General features: G+C 32.3%; 1 protein-coding gene and 1 long non-coding RNA gene across 14 annotated transcripts in view; one reads left to right on the top strand and one right to left on the bottom strand.

Moving 5' to 3' along the window:
* The window catches only part of LOC106873450 (dystrophin), a 712,951-nt gene that overhangs the window by 198,644 nt on the left and 493,668 nt on the right, over positions 1 to 20,639 (bottom strand). For all 13 annotated transcript variants that reach the window (XM_089343243.1, XM_089343268.1, XM_089343278.1 and 10 more), the window contains 7 exons: positions 18,713 to 18,862; positions 18,229 to 18,420; positions 14,805 to 15,021; positions 13,981 to 14,168; positions 12,694 to 12,811; positions 10,579 to 10,781; positions 4,864 to 5,018 (listed from right to left, as the gene is read on the bottom strand). In XM_089343243.1, coding sequence (XP_089199369.1) covers positions 4,864 to 5,018; positions 10,579 to 10,781; positions 12,694 to 12,811; positions 13,981 to 14,168; positions 14,805 to 15,021; positions 18,229 to 18,420; positions 18,713 to 18,862 — 1,223 coding nt within the window. The remainder of the gene's footprint in view (positions 1 to 4,863; positions 5,019 to 10,578; positions 10,782 to 12,693; positions 12,812 to 13,980; positions 14,169 to 14,804; positions 15,022 to 18,228; positions 18,421 to 18,712; positions 18,863 to 20,639) is intronic.
* The window catches only part of LOC128250700 (uncharacterized), a 99,110-nt gene continuing 92,558 nt past the window's right edge, over positions 14,088 to 20,639 (top strand). The window contains exon 1 of the long non-coding RNA XR_008266701.2: positions 14,088 to 14,212. This is a non-coding gene — a long non-coding RNA (uncharacterized LOC128250700). The remainder of the gene's footprint in view (positions 14,213 to 20,639) is intronic.

The following is a 20,639-nucleotide window of genomic DNA, read 5'->3' as shown; positions in this document are numbered from 1 at the left end:
AATTATATATGATTGTTCAGGGTGACTTTTTGGTTAGAAGTAACACAATCAAGCATACTCAGATAAATATTTTAGATGTCTTAAATTGATAATAACCAATCAAGTATAATTGGAAATAAACAAGAATTTCTTTAAAGAGTAAAATTCTCAATAAAAACATATATTTCAGAGGTTAAAATAACAAATTCAACAAATATGAAATTCATCAAACAAAAAGCTTGATTTTTGGGTCCCCACCCTCACAGTTTACAAGAAGTGGATTATATTATGAAATATTAGGTCATTAAGAATGAAATGTCTAATTTTCTTATGCACAGTTTGACAGTCATTAACTCTAATGTTTTATCCAGACGATTCTTTGTTTTACAACATTGAAGAGTTACATCATCACTTTTCGAAATGTAATTCATGGTGTCTGATTGTATTGTGAGTTTTTTCTAGTCAATCAATTTTTGTGAACCCATGGATAGATCAAAAATTTGTGTTGCTTATGAATATGAGTTCCATCATAGAACCAATGCACCTCAGACAGCTTGAAACATCAATGAAGTGTTTGATGAAGATGTGGCGAATGAGTGTGCTGAATGTCGCTGGTTTGTGAAGTTCCAGTCTGGTGATTTTACTCTTGAAAATCAGCCCCATGGTAGACCTGAGACCAAGGTGGATAAGGATACGCTGGAAATTGTAGTGGAAGTGAATACATCTCAAACTACATGTGAGTTAGCAGCAAGGTTTGATGATTCGATTCCAACTGTATTGGACCACATGAAACAAATTGGCAAGGTAAAGAAGCTGGACAAGTGGGTACCACATAAAATGAATGAGCATCAAATGACACATCGTCTTGAAACTTGCTGATCTTTGCTGTCACAGCATAAAAGCAAACCCTTTTTGCATCGTATTGTTATGTGTGATGAAAAATGGATTCTTTTCAACAATAGCAAGCATTCTGCACAATGGCTGGATAGAGACGAAGTGCTAAAACACAATCCAAAAACAGAATATTCACCAAAAAAAGCTAATGGTGTCTGTTCGGTGGACCAACACTGGTGTCATCCACTATAGCTTCATGAGACCCGGTATGTCAATTACAGCAGATGTATACATCAACCAACTGGATGAAATGATGAGTGAAATTGCAATTAAACAACTGAGATTGGCCAATAGAGACAGGCCAATTCTTTTGCAAAACAATGTTTGACCACATGTTGCACAAAGAACACTATTCAAGTTACAGGAACTGAACAAGTACTCTGTCATTCACCATATTCACCAGACCTTGCACCAACTGATGATCATATTTTCCAGGCATTAGACAACTTTTTGTAGAGAAAGAACTTCAAATCTGAAGATGCAAAAACAGCCTTTCATGATTTCATCACCTCTTGCTCTCCAGAATTCTTTGCTGCCGGCATGAATAAGCTACCGATAAAATGGCAAAATTGTATTGATAATTTAGGTGCATACTTTGATTAACTGCATTGCCTTTTGTTGAGATAAAGTAAAATAAACTTTCAGTTCAGAATCAGACATTTCATTCTTAATGACCTGATATATAATGGCTAAGTTAAACGAATGCAAGATTTAATAGGTTTAATTGAAAAAGAATGTTTTCAAAGAATGTTTGACTAATCAAATGTGTTTTAAAACAGATTTAAAACTTATTTTGAGCTATTTTCAATGCAAGGCTACAAGTTAAGTAAAGACAAGATGAATCCAAGCCAGAAGTTAACATTCTCTTACTTTATCTACTTATTGATTATGAGGCTTTGTATATTCAGACAGTATTTAACAACTTTCATGATAGTTAACAGGCTTATTTTATTTTATATGCATAAAATATCTCAGGTTGACTTTGCCTTGAATTTCATGATAGTATTTATATAGAAATTGAAGATATGATTGATATGGCAAATATATGATGAATATATGAATTGATGATGTTATTTTTTTTAAGCTACATCTAGAAATTACATATTCATAAGTCTTTCCAGTTCAGAAAACAAGTGCTGTTCAACATTAGCAAAATCAATTCAAAATAAATCAAAATTTCTTTTCTTATAAATATATTTATGATCAACTGACATTTATATGATAATTATTAATATGACAATGATTATATATAGCAAATGATATTACTTTCTACAGCTGTTGACATAGCAGAAGGTGTAAAATATTTAACTTCATACTTGAGTAAAAATACATCCTAACTTTGAAATATTTTTTGCTTTAATTTAATATCTGAAGTTATACACTCTCTGAGTGGTTGGCGTTAGGAAGGGCATCCAGCTGTAGAAACTCTGCCAAATTTAGATTGGAGCCTGGTGTTGCCATCCGGTTTCACCAGTCCTCAGTCAAATCGTCCAACCCATGCTAGCATGGAAAGCGGACGTTAAACGATGATGATGATGATGATGATGATACAACTGGTCATTTCTTTTGATCAGTAGAATTTTTCATGTCCTAGAAGTATCTAACTCTATAGTTATGCTTTTCACATTTGTTAAGTTTGCTCTGCTATTTCCAGCAGGATTTCTAAATTGGCTTTGGTAAAAGATCTTGTTAATTTCCTATAAAAGAAATAATTTTTATATTTCCAAGCACATAAATTCTATGTTAGATCTCAGCAATTTATTATGTATTTCACCAAAGAGAAACATAATTATATCAAACTGGCCATTTACAGCAATGGTTCATACTAAAATGCTACTATTTCTAGAAATCTATATCCATTAACATTAATGAAAGTTGATTGAAGTGTTTTTAATTAAACTATAGTAGCATAGTGATTCACAAGGATCAGTTGGAGAACTATGATGTGTGAAGAAAAATATGTTATAAACACTTTCTCGGTATCTTTTAAAAATTTCTCTGTATTTCAATAAAATTTGATGTAAAGATTAAAATAAATAGTTCTTGAAATTATGCTAAAAGAGGAAGACAGGACTTTCATTTATATAAGGAAAATTGAATTAATTTAGTTTGTGAGGTGGTAAAATGAAGTCTTGAGGACTAATATGATTTTTATTATTAGATACAATAATTTCAATGACTGATGTTAAGAATTAATACTTGCATTTTTCTATAAATATATTTACTTTTGAAGGAAAAGATGCATTTGTATAGTTATTGGAAATAAATTCCTTTTTGAAGCAAAGTCAAATTAAAGGAAAATTAGCATTTATGAATGAAATTAAGTTTTCAATTATAAGGGATAGATATAAATAACAATAACATATGTTATAAAGTAACGTGCAAAGTAGGCAAACTTATGAAAGTAAAGAAAAATGACAAAGTTTTGACTCTGATTTGAGAAACTACTTTCAAATTTTTTCACTTGCAAGCAATCAAGATAGGAAATTTCTTCAATGCACAATCAGATTTCTAAAGCACAAATTCTCTTTAATACTTTCATGATCATATTTTTAATGGAATACATGGTTCATATGGTTTAAGTTTTCTAAATAATGAAGAACTTGGTAAGACTTAGTAAAATAAATATTAATGCATATTTAGAACATAACATAAAGTTTATAACATAAAATTATGATGGAACACTTTAAAACAAATAGCTTTGTATCATAGAAGAGAGAGAGAGAGAGTCCAGTTGGTATCAAAAGAGTAACTCTACTCCTGAACACTTTCTTCCATTCAAGCAATATTGCACCATCTTCTTTCAAACTTATACATGCTATGGGAAAAATAACATTTAAAAAATATTCTGTAGTTATTAAGGATCAGAAAACTTAAGTTTTGTTCTACTGATTAAAAGAAACTTATATACAGTCTTGAAGAGCAACTAAGCAATTACAATAAAAAATATACTTTAAATTGAAGTACTGGGTCAATAATCTGATATAGTATACCACTACTCACAAGTCATATAATCTAGACTATATAAACAAAAAGCCTACACTTAATAGGGACATTCACATTTACCAACAATTCAAATACTAGATTGCTTTTCATTTCATATCTTTTCTTTTCCTATTATAATACTACCACTTTCTTCTTAATTTTACAATACATCACACATGCAATAATCAACTACAATAACTGTAATCAGTTATTTTTATCATCTAGTTTGTGTATGTTTACATACATGTGTATATTATATATATATATATATATATATATATATATATATATATATATATATATATATATAGGTGCAGGAGTGGCTTCATCGGTGCAAGAGTGGCTGTGTGGTAAGAAGCTTGTTTCCCAACCACATGGTTCTGGGTTCAGTCCTATTGTGTGGCACCTTGGGAAGGTGTCTTCTATTACAGCCATGGGCCATCCAAAGCTTTGTGAGTGGATTTGGTAGACGGAAACTGAAAGAATCCCATCATATATATATATATATATGCACACATACATATTTGTGTGTCTGTGTTTCTTCCCCCCACCAACATTGCTTGACAACTGATGTTGGTGTGTTTATGTCCCTGTAACTTAGTGGTTCGGCAAAAGAAACCAATAGAATAAGTACTAGGCTTACAAAAGTAAGTCCTGATGTCGATTTGTTCAATAAAAGGCAGTGCTTTAGCATGGCCACAGTCAAATGACTGAAACAAGTAAAAGAATTAAAGAATATATATATATATATATATATATATATATAAAACGATTTTCCTCTTTTTCAGACTAACAAAGAAAAGTAAATGTCCCCTTATTTCTTTTCAAAACACCTGACTGAGACATATAACCTAATGCAAAATTTACATTGGTATGAATTTCATTTTGTTTATAATCTTCACTTAATAAATGACATCACTGAAAATGTTCTCCATTATTCAAATATAAGGTTAGTATGTAAGCACTAAACAACCACAACAATAACAAAATTAAGTTTGTACTTACTTTGTTGTTAAGTTTGACCAACGCTTTAGTAACTTTTCTAGCAGATCCTGTAAATGTCTTGTATCTTCTGTACTATATTCTTCTAGTAACTTGTTAACTAATTGTCTAAGATTTTCTAATGATGGCTTCTTTTGATTGACTTCATCTTGTAATATCTGGAAAAAGAAAGGAAATAAATTAATTATTAGTAGTATTGGTTATAAAAATTTATTGCAATAAAAATGACAAAAAACAAGAACAAGGAGAAAAATTAAATTGAAGCGCGGCATAAAACCTACTGTTTAGCATTTTGTTTTAGAACAAAACCAATATTACACTAAATAGTAGTGCGGTATGAAGTGCAATAATTGGTACTAACACAATTCTTAAGAGTGAAATTTACCTAGGAATGGTGGGAGAGGGGAGGAAAGATAGACAGATATAGATAGAGAGTGAGAGGGGGCAAGAGAATTACACTTGATAGTTATTGTATACAAGCTTAAAAGTTGCACTCCATGTGGACTTTTAAGCTAGTTTCTGCTAAGGGCTAATTGGGCCTGCAACCCAAAACTAAACAAAGCTAAACAACATGATTACAATACGTCTATAATGGCTATCTGCTCTGGTGGTGTTTGATCAGAGGTTAAGGACAGATGAGAATTAATTCTGTAATGCAATCATTCTATTGTTCCAGTCCCAAGTTGAATTCCAATGGTTGGCCAATTTGTCCCAAAGGTTTTATCTCGACATAAAACTAACGAGGCGAATGTCATTTGTCTCCCCCTTGATCTCTGACATCATCTGACAATCGCCAACCAAGATGGTGTGAATCAGCTAAGCTTTACCTGCTAGAAATAGCAACCCAAATGCTTTTAAATCAGATCCTAATGCTGAATGTTCAAGAACCAAATGAAGGGCAGATTTTCTATCCTGGGATCATCCTAATTCCAAAAACGTATAATATGTCTATGCAGAGCAAATGTAGACTGAAATACAGGGATACTAGACGGACAGACAGAATTTTGCTTTTATGATTATATATAATAATTTTTTTAATTGAAAGGAAGCCAAATAATATCACATGTAAAATTTTTTTTTGGACTATTGATATGAAGATGAATTTTTTTTCTTATACATTTACATGTATGTTGATTAATTTGGTCCTTTCTTAAAGGATGGCATACATGTAAATATTGGTAAATGTTTTACCACTAATGATGTGACTAATAAGCCCAAAAGTTTCAATCTGGTTTACAACAATCCAAATGAAACCTTTTCATAGAAAGAAAAATAGAAAATCCCTGAGAAGGGAGGAAAACTGTACACAAAAGCCATCTTAAAAGTGATTACAAAACTGACAAAAATTATTTTCCAAAAGTACACTTTGTTTCTTAGAAAACATAATACTGTGTTTTGGGACTAGCATGTATTTGACATAATGAAGGATAGCTTTAACAATAAAATCATTTGTGTCAATTGTGTGGTACAAGACACTTCAGGCTGCATCAAATTAGTTCATTAAATTATTAGTAAAGTCAGATAAATCCATTTTACAAGTCTGATGTTGGCAGTACATACTGGATGCATTGGGGAAACATTTGCATGAAAATCTATTTAGAAAAAGAAGTTATTGAGACTTGGTCATCACAATGTGTATATTAGCTGCAATAGGAAAGTTGTTTTCTTCAAGGAACACGATTAGTTTCCCTCTGACTATCTGTTCCATGACTTTGCTGATGTGTGAAGTCAGAGAGATAGGCCTATAGTTTTTGGCATCTGCTCTGCTTACCCCTTTATGGATTGGACATAGTAATCCCTTCTTCAGTTTGCTTGGCAGCCTGCCTTTTGCAAGAAAGCTCTGGAAGAGAATCTGTAGAAATTTCGCCAGGGCACGCTTACACGATTTGAGGAAGATTGCTGGGAAATCATCAGGACCAGCAGTTGAGTTTGCGTCCACCTCATCTATGGGTAGTAGTATATCTTCTTCACTAATGTTGATGTAATCAATCATAACTGCCTCATTGGTTATAGGTGAGACAGCAAAGAAATCCACTGGTTCGTTCACTTGTCTGTGTTCCAACAGGGTGGTAAAGACACTTTTGAACTGGTCATTCAGTATCTCACTGATCCTGGTTGGACTATCTGTGAGGGAGCCGTCCTTTTAGAAGAGAGGTCCTATCTTGCAGTGCACTGTTTAGGACAATCAGTAAGTTGTCATAATAGGACTCAAGAGTTTGAAATGCTGGGGCTAAGTGCTACGATGCATTCTCATTGGCTATTATGTCAATAGATGCTATAAAAAAAAAACTGCTGAGTAAAAGGGAAATTACCCTAATAGGTAGGAAAAAATATAAAAGATAAAAAATATACGCAACTACATTCTCTCAATACATAGACATAAAAACCTTGTGCGTTCATGTCTACATACGTACACACTCACACACACATATATATATATATGCACGCAACTTCATCTTCATGTACACATAGGTGTATGCCTACATATAAATATATGCATATACATATATATATATATATATATATATATATAGACATATACATATATGCATGCATACATATATATATATATATATATATATATATATATAATAATATTATTAGGGACAAAATCCAAAATTACAGGTAAAAAACTCAATTAAAATCAATTTATAAAAAATTAAAATTAAATTGAGCCTTATAGATAAAGTATATATAAAATATATATAGTTTTAGGGAAAATAACCAATTTTCAAGAACTCATCGATGAAAATCCACTATCACATATAGAAAAATTAATAATTAAAAGCACAATAAATGAGTATAATATAAAGTAAAGTAAATATCATAAGATAAATATAATAAAAAGATTACACGTGTTTCATAACCAATTTTCAAATAGAAAAGAAATTTAAATCGATTAAAATCAATTGAAATTATTGAAAATAAGTTCTATTCAAAAATATAGCTACTCGTCAGATCGTAATTAGAACAATAATTAGATATATATCTCAACCAACAATAAGTACCAAATGAATTAATATGAAATACTTATTATATAAAGATAGAAAAATTATTTAAAAAATATAATATCAAAATAATAACCATTCAATAATCATCCCTTCATCCATAATAATAACATGTATATTATATACAAAAAACATCTTACCTAAATTATCATTGTTTTAAATTATCATTGTTTTAAATACAAGTTGAACGAAGTTTAAGTTTAAAATAATAATGAAGATAAAATTAGTACATATTTAACCGGTGTAATAGTTAAAGCTATACTATTTAAAGCTAAAGACGTTTATTTAATTATGATTAAAGATCAATTGAATAATAGAAAAATACAAGATTATTTATTTCTACAAACGTAATAATAAAAAATATGAATGAAAAAATTATGAATGGAAAAAATTATGAATGAAAAAATTAGGAAAGAAAAAATTATTAAGAATAAAAGGTTAAACTTTATATATATTTCCAAAGTTTTGATTTTAAAAAAACTTTAACGATATTATAAACTATAAAGATTAATAATTAATCAAATAATATTAATCAAAAATAACCGAAAATATATCAACACTATTCCAATCGAAGTTCTAATATTATGTTGAAATGAAACTATAACTTCTAAATAATATAGTGTTAAATAAGTTATCTATTAAAATAATCTATAAAGAAACAAATGAATAGTATAAAAACAAGAATACATATTATTTTCAAATAGTAGAAAATCTTTAGCAAAGTGAAAACAGTACTTATCCAAATTTTTCCGTTCCCTAAAACTATATATATTTTATATATATATATATATATATATATAAGGAGACGTGTGCATGAAAGTCGCACTTATACACTGGACACAGTCCTACACTCATATACATACATGCATACACATATATACACACACATACACATTTTATACCTACACTCACACATGTACACAATCAAAAAGGAAAAAATATATAAAACAATAAATGCTAAGACATATGGAAAACTTCTATATATATATATATATATTTATATTATATTACACAAGTACAATAAACATTGAAAATGTACAGAAAATAGACTCCATCAATTGCCAGCGGGGTAAGCTAGAGATTGTAGATAGCTTCTGTTATCTAGGCGACCAAGTTAGCAGTAGAGGTGGATGCTCCAAGAGCACAGCTGTGAGAATAAAATTAGGCAGGGCAAAGTTCAGAGAATTCTTACCTCTGCTGGCAACCAAGTGCTTCTCCCTCAAAGTGAAAGGTATTATGTGATGTTTGTGTGCAAACAGGTATGCTACATGTTAGTGAAACATGGGCTATGACAGTAGAGGACATGTGTAGGCTTGAAATAAATGAAGCTAGTATGCTTCGCTGGATGTGCAATGCCAGTGTGCATGGCTCATCAGAGTGCAAGCAGAGAAAAGTTGAGCCTAAGTGACATCAGATGTGGTGTGCAAGAGAGATGACTGCGCTGGTATGGTCATTTGATGTGTATGAACAAGGCCATCTCTGTAAAGAAGTGCTGATCTCCAACTGTGGAGGGCACCTGTGGTAGAGATAGACCCAAGAAGACATGGAATGAGGTCGTGAAGCATGATCTTAAAACTTTGGGCCTCACAGAAGCAATGACTGGTGACTGAGACCTTTGGCAATATGCTGTGCTTCAGAAAACCTGTCAAGCCAGGTGAAATTGTAGTCGTAGCCAACGCTGGTGTCATGTATCTGGCACCCATGCCAGTGGCATGTAAAAAGCACATTTTGAGTGTTGGGCCTCATGGCGGTAATGACAAATGACCAAGACCTTTGGTATTATGTTGTGCATAGAAGAAGACCCATCAAGCCAGTTGTGGCAGATACTGGTGTCACACAAATGGAACCCATGCCGGTGGCATGTTAATGCACCCATTACACTCTTGGAGTGGTTGGTGTTAGGATGGGCATCCAGCCATAGAAACCATGCCAAATTAGACTGGAGTCTGGTGCAGCCTTCCAGCCCCGGTCAAACCACCCAACCCATGCCAGTATATATAACCCATGCTAGCATGGAACGCGGACGTTAAACGATGATGATGATGATGATGATGATATATATATATATATATTTGTGTATGTATATACATGCATATATGTGCATACACACACAAAGATGGTCATCTCTATGTGAGAGTTAATTTTGACAATATATTAATTTGAAATATAGAAATATATCAGGTAGTGATTGTACCTATTAGAGAAAAAGCTATCATTAATAATATAACTAAAAGCCTTATAATTAATTATAATCAATTATGTAGTTGCACTAAAGAATATAGTAATATAATTATGACTGTATCTGTCAGTCTTTTTAATTGATATTATAAATGCAAGTTGGGATAAGGGAGATAATTTTGGGTGTTGTGAAGAAGAACATTGAGATGCATTATACAACTTTTTTTTTAGCACAAGGAATTTACACATGTTTATAGGGAAATTGCTTAAAAAGCTAGATACAAATTTCCGTCAACTTGTTGTAATGGCAATTAAATTTTTGAAAGGAATACTATAGTTGATTGAATGCATTTCAAGATATTTGTGGGTGCTTTAGTCATCAGTATTTCTTCCCCATAAGGAAAATTTGTCATTTTTTAAATATTGATGATAATGCATAGCTACAGAATGAATGAATGATAGAAAAAAATCCCTCCAAAAAACTATTAAATTTTGAAAACGCAATTTTTGAAAAAGCAATAGTAAACTTTACCTTATAGTTTGAAAGTGATTTTGTAATGTCTCGAGAGTTATGTGATTTTGATTTCACCTCATCTTCCATCTGGTGTAACCATCGGTTGAATGCAGAGTATGTTTCATCAAACTGTCGACATTCAAGTAACATATCCTCTAAGTGAGTCTTTCTTGATGAAACTGCAGATCTTGTGTCATTCCAAAGATGGCTTATTTCATCAGCTGCAAAATAAAGAAAACACTGTTTATTGAGTGACAAAGGTAGAGAGAGGTATATGGAAATAAACTTTTGAAAAAATGCCATGGCATTGCAATACAAAATACTTCAAGTCTCTGGTCGTCACGACACAGAACATTAGCAAACTTTTTCTTATCTGCTTCTCCTCTGGCTAAGTAAACCTGTCTCCTAGCTTCCCTTCTGGAGATCTGATACAGTTCCCTGCTACCACCACACTTTCAGTCCTTCCATGCCTGTTTCTTTTCCCTAATAGCTCTGTCAACTACATTATTCCACCACCATGTTACCTTAGTTTGAGATCTGGTCAGTAGCCCTCAACAGGTTGTCTCGTAGGAATCACCAGTTGTTCTCCACATTGTGTGATGCTATATCCCCCTCTTTTTCATCAAAAGCTTCAAGTAATACATCTCTAAATCTCTGTCCATTCAGAGGATCCTTAAGCTTCCAGACCATTCTTTTCTATGCTTGTCATTTTCGAAGCAGCCATTTAGCCCTGATCCTGAAGTTACTAACTACTAACTTATGTTGTGGGATGCATTCTTTACCTGGGAAATTTTGACATTTATAAGTAGCCATCTTTCCCATTTCCTGATGAGAATGTAGTCAATCTGACTGGTGTGCCCACCAGACTGGTAGGTGTACAAGTAACTGGCAGGTTTCCTGAAGTTAGTATTACAGATCATAAGGTCATTTTGCCTCACAGAACTCTAGCGGCCTGGTTCCCTCCTCATTGCAGAAACCAAATCTGTTGCCACTATGTACACCATGGAAGTTCCCTGAATGTTGTCCAACATGCCTGTTGAATTTATATTTTGAATAAATTCTATTAAAAACTTCAAGTTAACTTTTGGGTGTTTGAAATGGTAGAAGATAAAAATTAAATGCTTTATGATGTATAGACATGTGTATGTCTATAGTCATATATATGTATATAGACAGTATACAGTTTTTAGATAAAATTTTCTGAAATTGACAGCTATCCTGTCAGTGTTAAATAAATAACACAAACTGGATATATAACAGTTTAAGAAAGAAATCAACTCAGAAAATATTTTGGCTTTTGTTAACCTCTAAATTTAGCAAACGCAGAGACATATATTATGGTATTAATCCAAGACATGGAAGCAGACCATCATCAGTTAATTGATGCTGTATTTGAATATTTTGTTATCATCAGTGTCATACATTATCATTTCAACGCTGAGACATGGAAAATGGTCAACTGCATATTTCTTTAACCCTTTCTAACAGAGAAAAATATGACGATGGTAGTAGTGGTGTTATTGGTGATGATGTTGAAGTTTACAAATGTCGGATCTTTTTTAAAACGGGGGCCACATTTTTCATTAACGAAACACTTTGAAACTTGGAACACTGGTAGAATGTGTCATATAAAACATCTTTTTCTCTTAGTCTTCTTAAAAAAAAAAGAAATCCCTAAGTTATTCCATGTTAAAGTTGTCGTATTTCTGTAATTTCAACCAATCACTGACGTCCATTCAGCCGATATACATTAAGTGCCGACTACATAAACAAACGATTCTGAAACAATTCTATCGGTGATAGGGTTAGGGTAAAACAGTAAATTTAAAAAGAAAAAAGCAAAACGAAGCTATGGAAATTAAATACGCTTTACACCGCTTAATCAGCCAAAGGAGTAAATGTAAACAACTGAATACTTGTCAGTGATTGGTTGAAATTATCGAAATAAGACAATTTTTTACATGAAATAAATTCGAATACAAAAATATTTTTCTGTTCTATAACACAAAATAGATAAGTATACGAAGTTTGAAAGTCTTTCGGTACCAAAAACACTAGGTAAAACATTAATGAAAAATGTGGCCCCCGTTTTAAAAAAGATCCCAAATGTCTAATAAGAAAAACTATATTTACCCTTTTCTTGAATTGCCTTCTTAACTTCAGAAGAATTAGTTTCTTTTTGTAATACTGATGCTTTCTGAAGAATATCTTCAAGATCTTGTTGTCGATTCTCCATATTTTGCAAAGTATTCTGAAAATAATTTTATAAAGTCATAAAAATGTTTATTCATAAAAAAAGATGTGAATCAACTATAAACGTTTGTTTATAGTTGATTCAATTTTTTCATAAAACATTCATTTGTCTCAATACAATAAAGCTAATAAAATTTCTTAATCAAAGAATATGTAGAAAGCAATCTTTTTAGAGTCAGAGTCACTAAGTTATGCTGAATAGGTGTAGCTCTATTAGACCACTATAAACATACTAAATCTGATTATTTTCAAGTTGAAAATTCTTCGGCTTGTTAAATATTTATACTGAAAATTTGTATGAATGCAAGACCCACATTAAATGCATCAGCATGTATAGTCTCTTGACCAAATTTTTGAGACTTATACTACTGTGTAAATCATTAGTGTTTGAATTCAATATACACTATGAATGATTCAGGCTTTTTCTGAAAAAAATTTCCAGAGTTTAGAAAGAATAAGTCAATATATGAAAGATTGATATTTCAGAGTTGTGCTTGTCTGGCAAGTCATTTGATTTGAGATCATATGTTGAAACTGAAACTGACATTGTAAAAGAGTGACTTTAGCCATTTACAAATGTATAGCATTCCGTGTTTTTTCAAGTATTTCATCATGTTTCTATGATTTGATCACTGACACATCTCATAACAAGCATTCCTAACTTTTATTTTTCATTATATCCATATCACTCATCCCTCTTTATCACTAATATTTGTCTCTATCACTAATACTTTTTATTCTGAAAAGAGCCAGAGAGCAAGAAGAGGCATGATGTTATGAGGTCCTTTTAGTCAGGTCAAGGACATGGATCCTCTTCTCTTGAGCTGGTGTCAAGTAAAATGCACCTAGAACACTCTGTAAAGTGTAAGCTAGTAAGATTCTTAAATCTTGTTGAGGATGTGACACCTCTCTAGTGCTGGTATCACAAAAAAAAAGGCACTCAATACAGTTTGTAAAGTGGCTGGTGCTAGGAAGCCAAGTGTGAAGTGTGAGTAAGACAAGGTCATCTGTACTGTCTAAGAAAGTTGTACCTCCAAATATGTAATGACTTCAATTGTGACATTCTGTCCAGGCCTATGCCAACATGGAAAGCAGGATAAAATTAAAAGTAAAAGAATTTTTCTCAAATTCAATTTCTCTATAACTAAAATTGAGTGAAAAACCTACCTTTTGTTTGACAATAAGTTGCTCAATATCAGATATGTTGCCAATCACAGCTTTATTGACTTTCTGCATTCGATTCTGTAAAGCTAGCCAATCCATGATGTCATTTACAGATTTGTCATAGCCTGAATGTCGAGCAGTGCTAGCATGAGGCAAATGGTTTGCTTGCTGCATCTCATGGGATACTTTTACTATTACAAAAAGAAGAAAAGAAATTGAATTTATAATACCCAAGGTAAGTTAAGCATTTTTATATTTTTAATAATGATGAACATTAAATTCATTTATTTTCAGTGAGAAACAAAACATTTTTTTATTAAATATATTTACATATCAACTTAAATTGCAAGACTGGATCAGATTTACTATAGATCTTTTAGTATACGTTTTTATTTCTTTCAATCAGCTATTTAGTTTAAAAGTGAATAGTTCAATAATTATGAAACAAATCATAAACATTAATATGTGCTTCAAAAGATAGCTCTACGGAGAAAACAATAGCCTACTAATTTATAGTTTGAAAATGAAATCATCTGCAATGTATCATTTGCACAATAACAACAAACCCATGCCACAATGATTATGACATGAACTTTTATACTACAATGAATACAGCAGATCAATGTATAAGTATGAAATTTAGTATGACTCCTACCTTAACAGTGAATGACTTTATGCACCTTAAAGTCACATAGACACAAAAATCTCAAATAAAATGAACGTATTCCAATTGGGAATTAAAAACTGATAGCTTGCTTAATAAAATAGTTTTAAAAGCTTTATTTTTTATGAGTTACATAAAACAGAGAACTAATGCATTTGCATACCTTTTTTCATAACTTCAACAACTGCCTCTGAAGCTGGCTTCATCTGAGAAGCCATTATTTGTATGTGTTCCCAGTCATTGTTAAGCTGAACAACTCGGTCTTGAATTGCATCTGTCATCTTAATATTCTGCCATTGTCCTTCTTTCACCATCTGACCATACTTGTGATTGATATTGTCTACATTAACTTGCCGTGCTTTCAAAGCTTTCTGCATAGTCTACAAGGAGAAGTTGATATAGGTTTACCTGTTCCAACTTATGTAGTAGCAAAAGCCAAAATCTTCACACAATCAACAAGACAAATGAAATAGTTTAAAGATTGCTGCCCTAAATCCTCTCATATTTATGATTTAAAATATCTCAGTATCGAAGGGAATTTGCAGGTTTGATATTTTAAATTTTATTATTGCTAAAAATCATACAGTTGTTATACTGAAAAGGCCTGAATGAACCTGCCATATCATTTCTCTATGATAGTTCCAGGTGATTCTTTTCTAGATCCTGCTCTGACTTGTAACTAGTCTTTAACTATCTCAATGTTCTTTGCCGTATATCTCATTATGGCCACTGTCAATCACTAGCTCACAGTAGTTTTGCACCCGTTATATATATATTATTTTCCATAATTATCAGATAATTAGATGTCTGAATAATCACTCGTTCATATAACACTTATCTTAAGTTAACAAAAGATCTTCATGCAGTCACTTGACCTACTAGAAGTAACTGTCTAATCTCCTTCATATCACATTCTATGTATGAAATTAATGTGTGTCACAACTTGAATATCTTTGGTCATAATAAGTCTGTGTGATCAGAGCTGGCCTGTGCATAAGCCACAACAATAATAACAATCACCTTTTTTCAATTTTTTAAAACAAGCAGCAAATCTTTCACCTTCAGCTTTATGTTTAAGACAGATTAACTCACTATAATTCTAGAGATTCTAATCCATTGTAGTTACTCACAAAATTTTAAAATCTTATTTATACCCTTCAGAAAAACAAACAAGAAAGAAAACAACATTTCTCAATCTTGTGTTATTACTCTACATCATTTCAGGTTTTTCACATTTTACTTATCTAACAGTATTTATGAACAAGCCTAAGTATTTTAGAAGGTTAGGAATTGATAGAAGAGTTATATGGATGAAACAGTAAGATGGCACTAAAGAATTAGAATTTCAGGAACTTCAATAAATTATTATTTATAATGCTGAACATAGATTACAAATGGTTAAACTTATCGGGAAGTAGATAATCAGCTAAAATGTCAATAGTGTAAAGGATGAGAACTGCATAACATTGATGACCAAGACATTCAACTTTTGAAAGCCTAAATCTGGCTAATTTTTAATAAGTTCTACAAGGTAGGAGGAATAACTTGTTATTGTAAGTAATGGCACACTGTAAAATCGATACATGATATATGAAGGGGTGCTGAAAAGTTCCTGGCTTTGGATAAAAGAAAACGAGGATCAGTTATGATTTTATTTAACATACTTATTACAATGGTTCTTCAGTTTTTTTAAGCCCTGTAAAAGAACTAAGAAGGTTGGGCACTGCCATCCAGGCCTTTTGCAATATCCTTAAAGCCAGGATTTTTTCAGCACACACTCATATTAACTTCAAGTGTTTCATTCAATACCTTGTATGCATGTAGCCAATTTAACCCACTTTTTTTCTCCTAAAAGCTAAGAGTCAATTACTAACAGAACAACTGATTAAGGAAAACAGAAATGAATTGTAACGTATCTATGAAATTAGATAAAAATTTAACTAATTAAAAATTAAACAAGATTCATTGATTATTACCATTCACTCTCTAATTTAATCAGTATGTACTAAAGAAATAAATTTTAACATGAGCTCTTGAATGCAGAATGCCAAGCTATTTAACAATTCGCAAACTAGTAGTATTTTCATTTTCAAGAATATGGTTTTATATTCAGTACAGATATTGTGGATAGGTAATTAACACTCAGTGGATATTATGTAGGATTTGGTTTGTGGATTGTGTGCATTTCATTACACATTTTGTTAGTCTGGTCAAGAAAGCTTGTGAAATGCACAAAAAAGGAAAAAAAAAAAAAAAGAGAAAGAAATGCATAATAGGATATAGGTTTTGACACTTGACATTTACTGTTCTTTTCAAGTTCAAGAGTTATCTTGCACTGCTTCACACATTGCGCTGAGCAATCAGAACATATTGAATCTGTTTGGGTATTCTTTATGCTCCAGTACAACAAAAAACATCATTAGTATTTGTGACAGAGACGAACAAGGTAAACTGAGTTAATGCATGATATTATTACTTCTTTGTGATTCATCTGAAGAAGTTGTTAGATACATAGGTATTCAGTCATAAGGATAAGATCACATGTCAGGTACCTGCTTTTTTATGAACCCCCTATCTTTATAACAATCTTACGACACTAATATCATCATTGTGACAAACAGAAACTGTTCTTTTGTGGTTCAGCATTTGAACACCGCACCATTAAGTTTATCTTATATGCTTCAGATGTGCATAACATGCACAAATGTATATACTTTGTTTACAAATATGTGCATATGTGTTATAGATATCTATAGCTTTTACCATTATGTATTTATTACTACCTTTGGCAGTTAGCCAGACAGTAGCAAGCAATACTAATTGCATTATCATATCTAATCTAATAACTCTTGCAATCTTTGAGAAGTGCCAGATGAGATGAAATCTCCAGATTTCGAATCCAAAAGCTGATCAGAAAGAATATAATCTGAATTTAATGAGGCCTTCTGTAATAGCTAGGTAAAATAAGATAAAATGACTGACTTCTGATTATGAAATTATCTAATGCCAAGCAGCCTTTAGATATTATAATGAAATTTAGAAACAAAACAATGATTTCCTCTGCTTAGAATAAGAACATATTTGTAAGGAGAGCTAGCTCATTTAAATCAATTTAAGTATTTTGCTAGTACATTTTTATCATCTTCAAACAGATTAATGTAGGTGATGCTTTTCTGAGGGGCAAAATGATGCTTAACCAAAGACTAAGTTTAAACTTAAAATGCATGACTTTCATCATCATCCTTATAATCTGATTCCACTTTTTTCCATGCCTGCATGGGTCACATGGAATTTGTTAAGGCAGATTTTCTAGGATACCCTTCTTGTCACCCACCCTCATGCTTCCAAGCTAGGTAATATCTCACCATGGTCAGACATGTTTTACATGGAAGAATGGAAACAAACATCCTTGTTTGTATGATGATGATGATGATGATGCTCATTTACAACCACCATGTCATGTCTAGAGAAGGGTACACACACACATACATACATGATAGGTTTCTTTCAGTTTCTCTCTTTGGTCATTGAAATTATTTTCTAAGCTCAATGTTCATCTTTAGCTAAGAATGAAAAATGAAACTAACCTGTGTATCTATAACAACTGAATCTTGTTCTTCAGAGACAGTATTTGAGTTAGTGGGATTTTGTTGGGCCTCTAAAACCTTTTTGGTTCCAGTAATCCACGTTTGTAACTCCTCAAGATCTTTCAGGAAGTCTTGTAAAGTACTGAGCTTCACATCTAAAAATTTCACACGTTCTGGAATTGCAACTATCAACTAAAAATAGAAACAATCAAAACAAAACAATGAGATTTAGATTTCTGGAAAGTATTAAAAATTCAATCTAATTACACACAAGAGAAAAATAATCTAAAACAGTATTTGAGTTTATTTAGGCTCATATTTATTGAAAACTTATAATCACATAATGAAGGATACAAATGCACTCAACAGAATTAGGTGGGAGGAGATTTCATCATTATAGATGATGGCTACAATGAGAAGATGTAGGCAACTATAATTTGATATACGAATAACTTGAAATAAGAGGCAAATGAAGCAACCTCACCTTTTTCCATCGTGTATTGAGATTTTCAAGATCTTTACTCATGTTCTCTTTATCCTGGTTAGATAACGAGTCTTGCTTCATCATATGTTGTGCATTGCGGTTAAGTGCCTTCAGCTGTTGCTGATGTGTTGGTAAGTCATCTTCCATTTCCTAAATGGTAAAAAAAAAAGAAACAAATAGAGAGAAATTCATCCTAATCACCACCGCTGTCACCATAAAAATCACTGTTACATCCATTTTATGTTTCTTTGACAATGCTTATATGGGCTTGATGAATCTTTTCCAGTACAACCACAAATCAATCTTTGTGTCTCCTACTATGTAAGATTTATCTCCTGAGATTAGCCTCCACTAATTATTTCCATATCTTCTTTAGACTTCTAATGCAGGTTCCTTCTATTTGGATCACTTGGCTCTTGTTTCACCTAACTGTTTTCTTCCATATGCATTACATCTTGTCCACTGCATCTGGCTCAAACTATATCCAGCTTTTTACTTCTTAGCTTATTTTCATTTTGTTATTCATGAACAATAACAATACATACTCACATCATTTCTCTTAAGCTTTTGCACATCTCTGGCATTCAATGTTTGTTTCACAACTATCCAATGTGCGGCATCACTTCATATGCAAATATCATATAATCTGCCCTTCATTTGAAGATGTCATTTTGTTGACTTCTCCACTGTTACCACTTAGATAACAAAACATACTGACTATTTACAGGGATTGTACTAGGTTTTTCTCTGTCAACCTGTCTGTGACCTTCCTGCACCCTTTAAGCCCCTTAATTTATACTAGGTACAACATATGGAATTTCTACCTGTTTATTTCGTGTTTATCATATATGGCCACTTTCCAGATGGTAGCAGAGTCATGTTTTCTTTCCTAACATTACTTTTACTCTTGTAGCAGTCGATGCCGACACTGCTATACCAATCACTAGAATTAGCCTTTCCAGTCCTACTTGATTTACTGTGCAACTAACTATCATTTTTCTAGTTTGCTGGCCATATCCAACATCTTAGTGACTATCTCTGATGGTCCAGCTGCTTTTCCTGCCTTCACAGACATATGTTTAACCATATAGCTGTCAATTTCAACAGCTTATCCCTCTGTTTGGTTAATTCAAGGTAGTCCTCGCTCTCTCCTACAACTCCTCATTCAGTAACATCTTGAAATAGCATTTCCATACCTTCTTGGCATTATTAAGAACAATTAGAGCGGTGAGCTGGCAGAATCATTAGCATGCCAGGCGAAATGCTTAGCAGTATTTTGTCTGCCGTTATGTTCTGAGTTAAAGTTCTGCCAAGGTCGACTCTGCCTTTCATCCATTCGGGGTCGATTAAATAAGTACCAGTTATGCACTGGAGTTGATGTAATCGACTTAATCCCTTTGCCTGTCCTTGTTTGTCCCCTCTATGTTTAGCCCCCTGTGGGCAATAAAGAAATAATTATCAAGAACAATTGTGCCACTACCATTACTTACACATGAACAATATCCTGATTCATGACACACTTCTTCACAATGTAGAAGACCTGATGCTTGTGATCTTCACATCACAGAACATTAGCAAACTTTTTACTTTCTACTTTTCTCCTTGTTATGAATACTCGATGGCTAACTACCTGATACTGTTCCTTGAGCTCTCCTATCATTTATTTTGGGCCTGTTGCTTAGTTTTTATGTCTGTATGCACTGCACTATTCTAACATTATCACCATGATGCACAGGCCTTCTATTTGACTGGAACCCGATTTCATCTATAGATCTCATTTGTGACTCACAGCAACTTGTCTCATAAGCTCCCAGCAGTTTTTTTATGGCTTAGGTTTCTATTTCTTCCCCCTTTTTCACATATCCATCACTTGGTGCTTCTCTAAACTTAAGTCTGGCTTAGGAATCTTTCAGATTCCATACATTCT

Source organism: Octopus bimaculoides, chromosome 2 (genome assembly GCF_046866305.1).
Source record: "Octopus bimaculoides isolate indiv1 chromosome 2, ASM4686630v1, whole genome shotgun sequence".
In the NCBI taxonomy this organism is placed as follows: domain Eukaryota; kingdom Metazoa; phylum Mollusca; class Cephalopoda; order Octopoda; family Octopodidae; genus Octopus; species Octopus bimaculoides.
The sequence above is the reverse complement of the archived record's forward strand: the minus strand, read 5'-3'. Positions and strand labels throughout refer to the sequence as shown.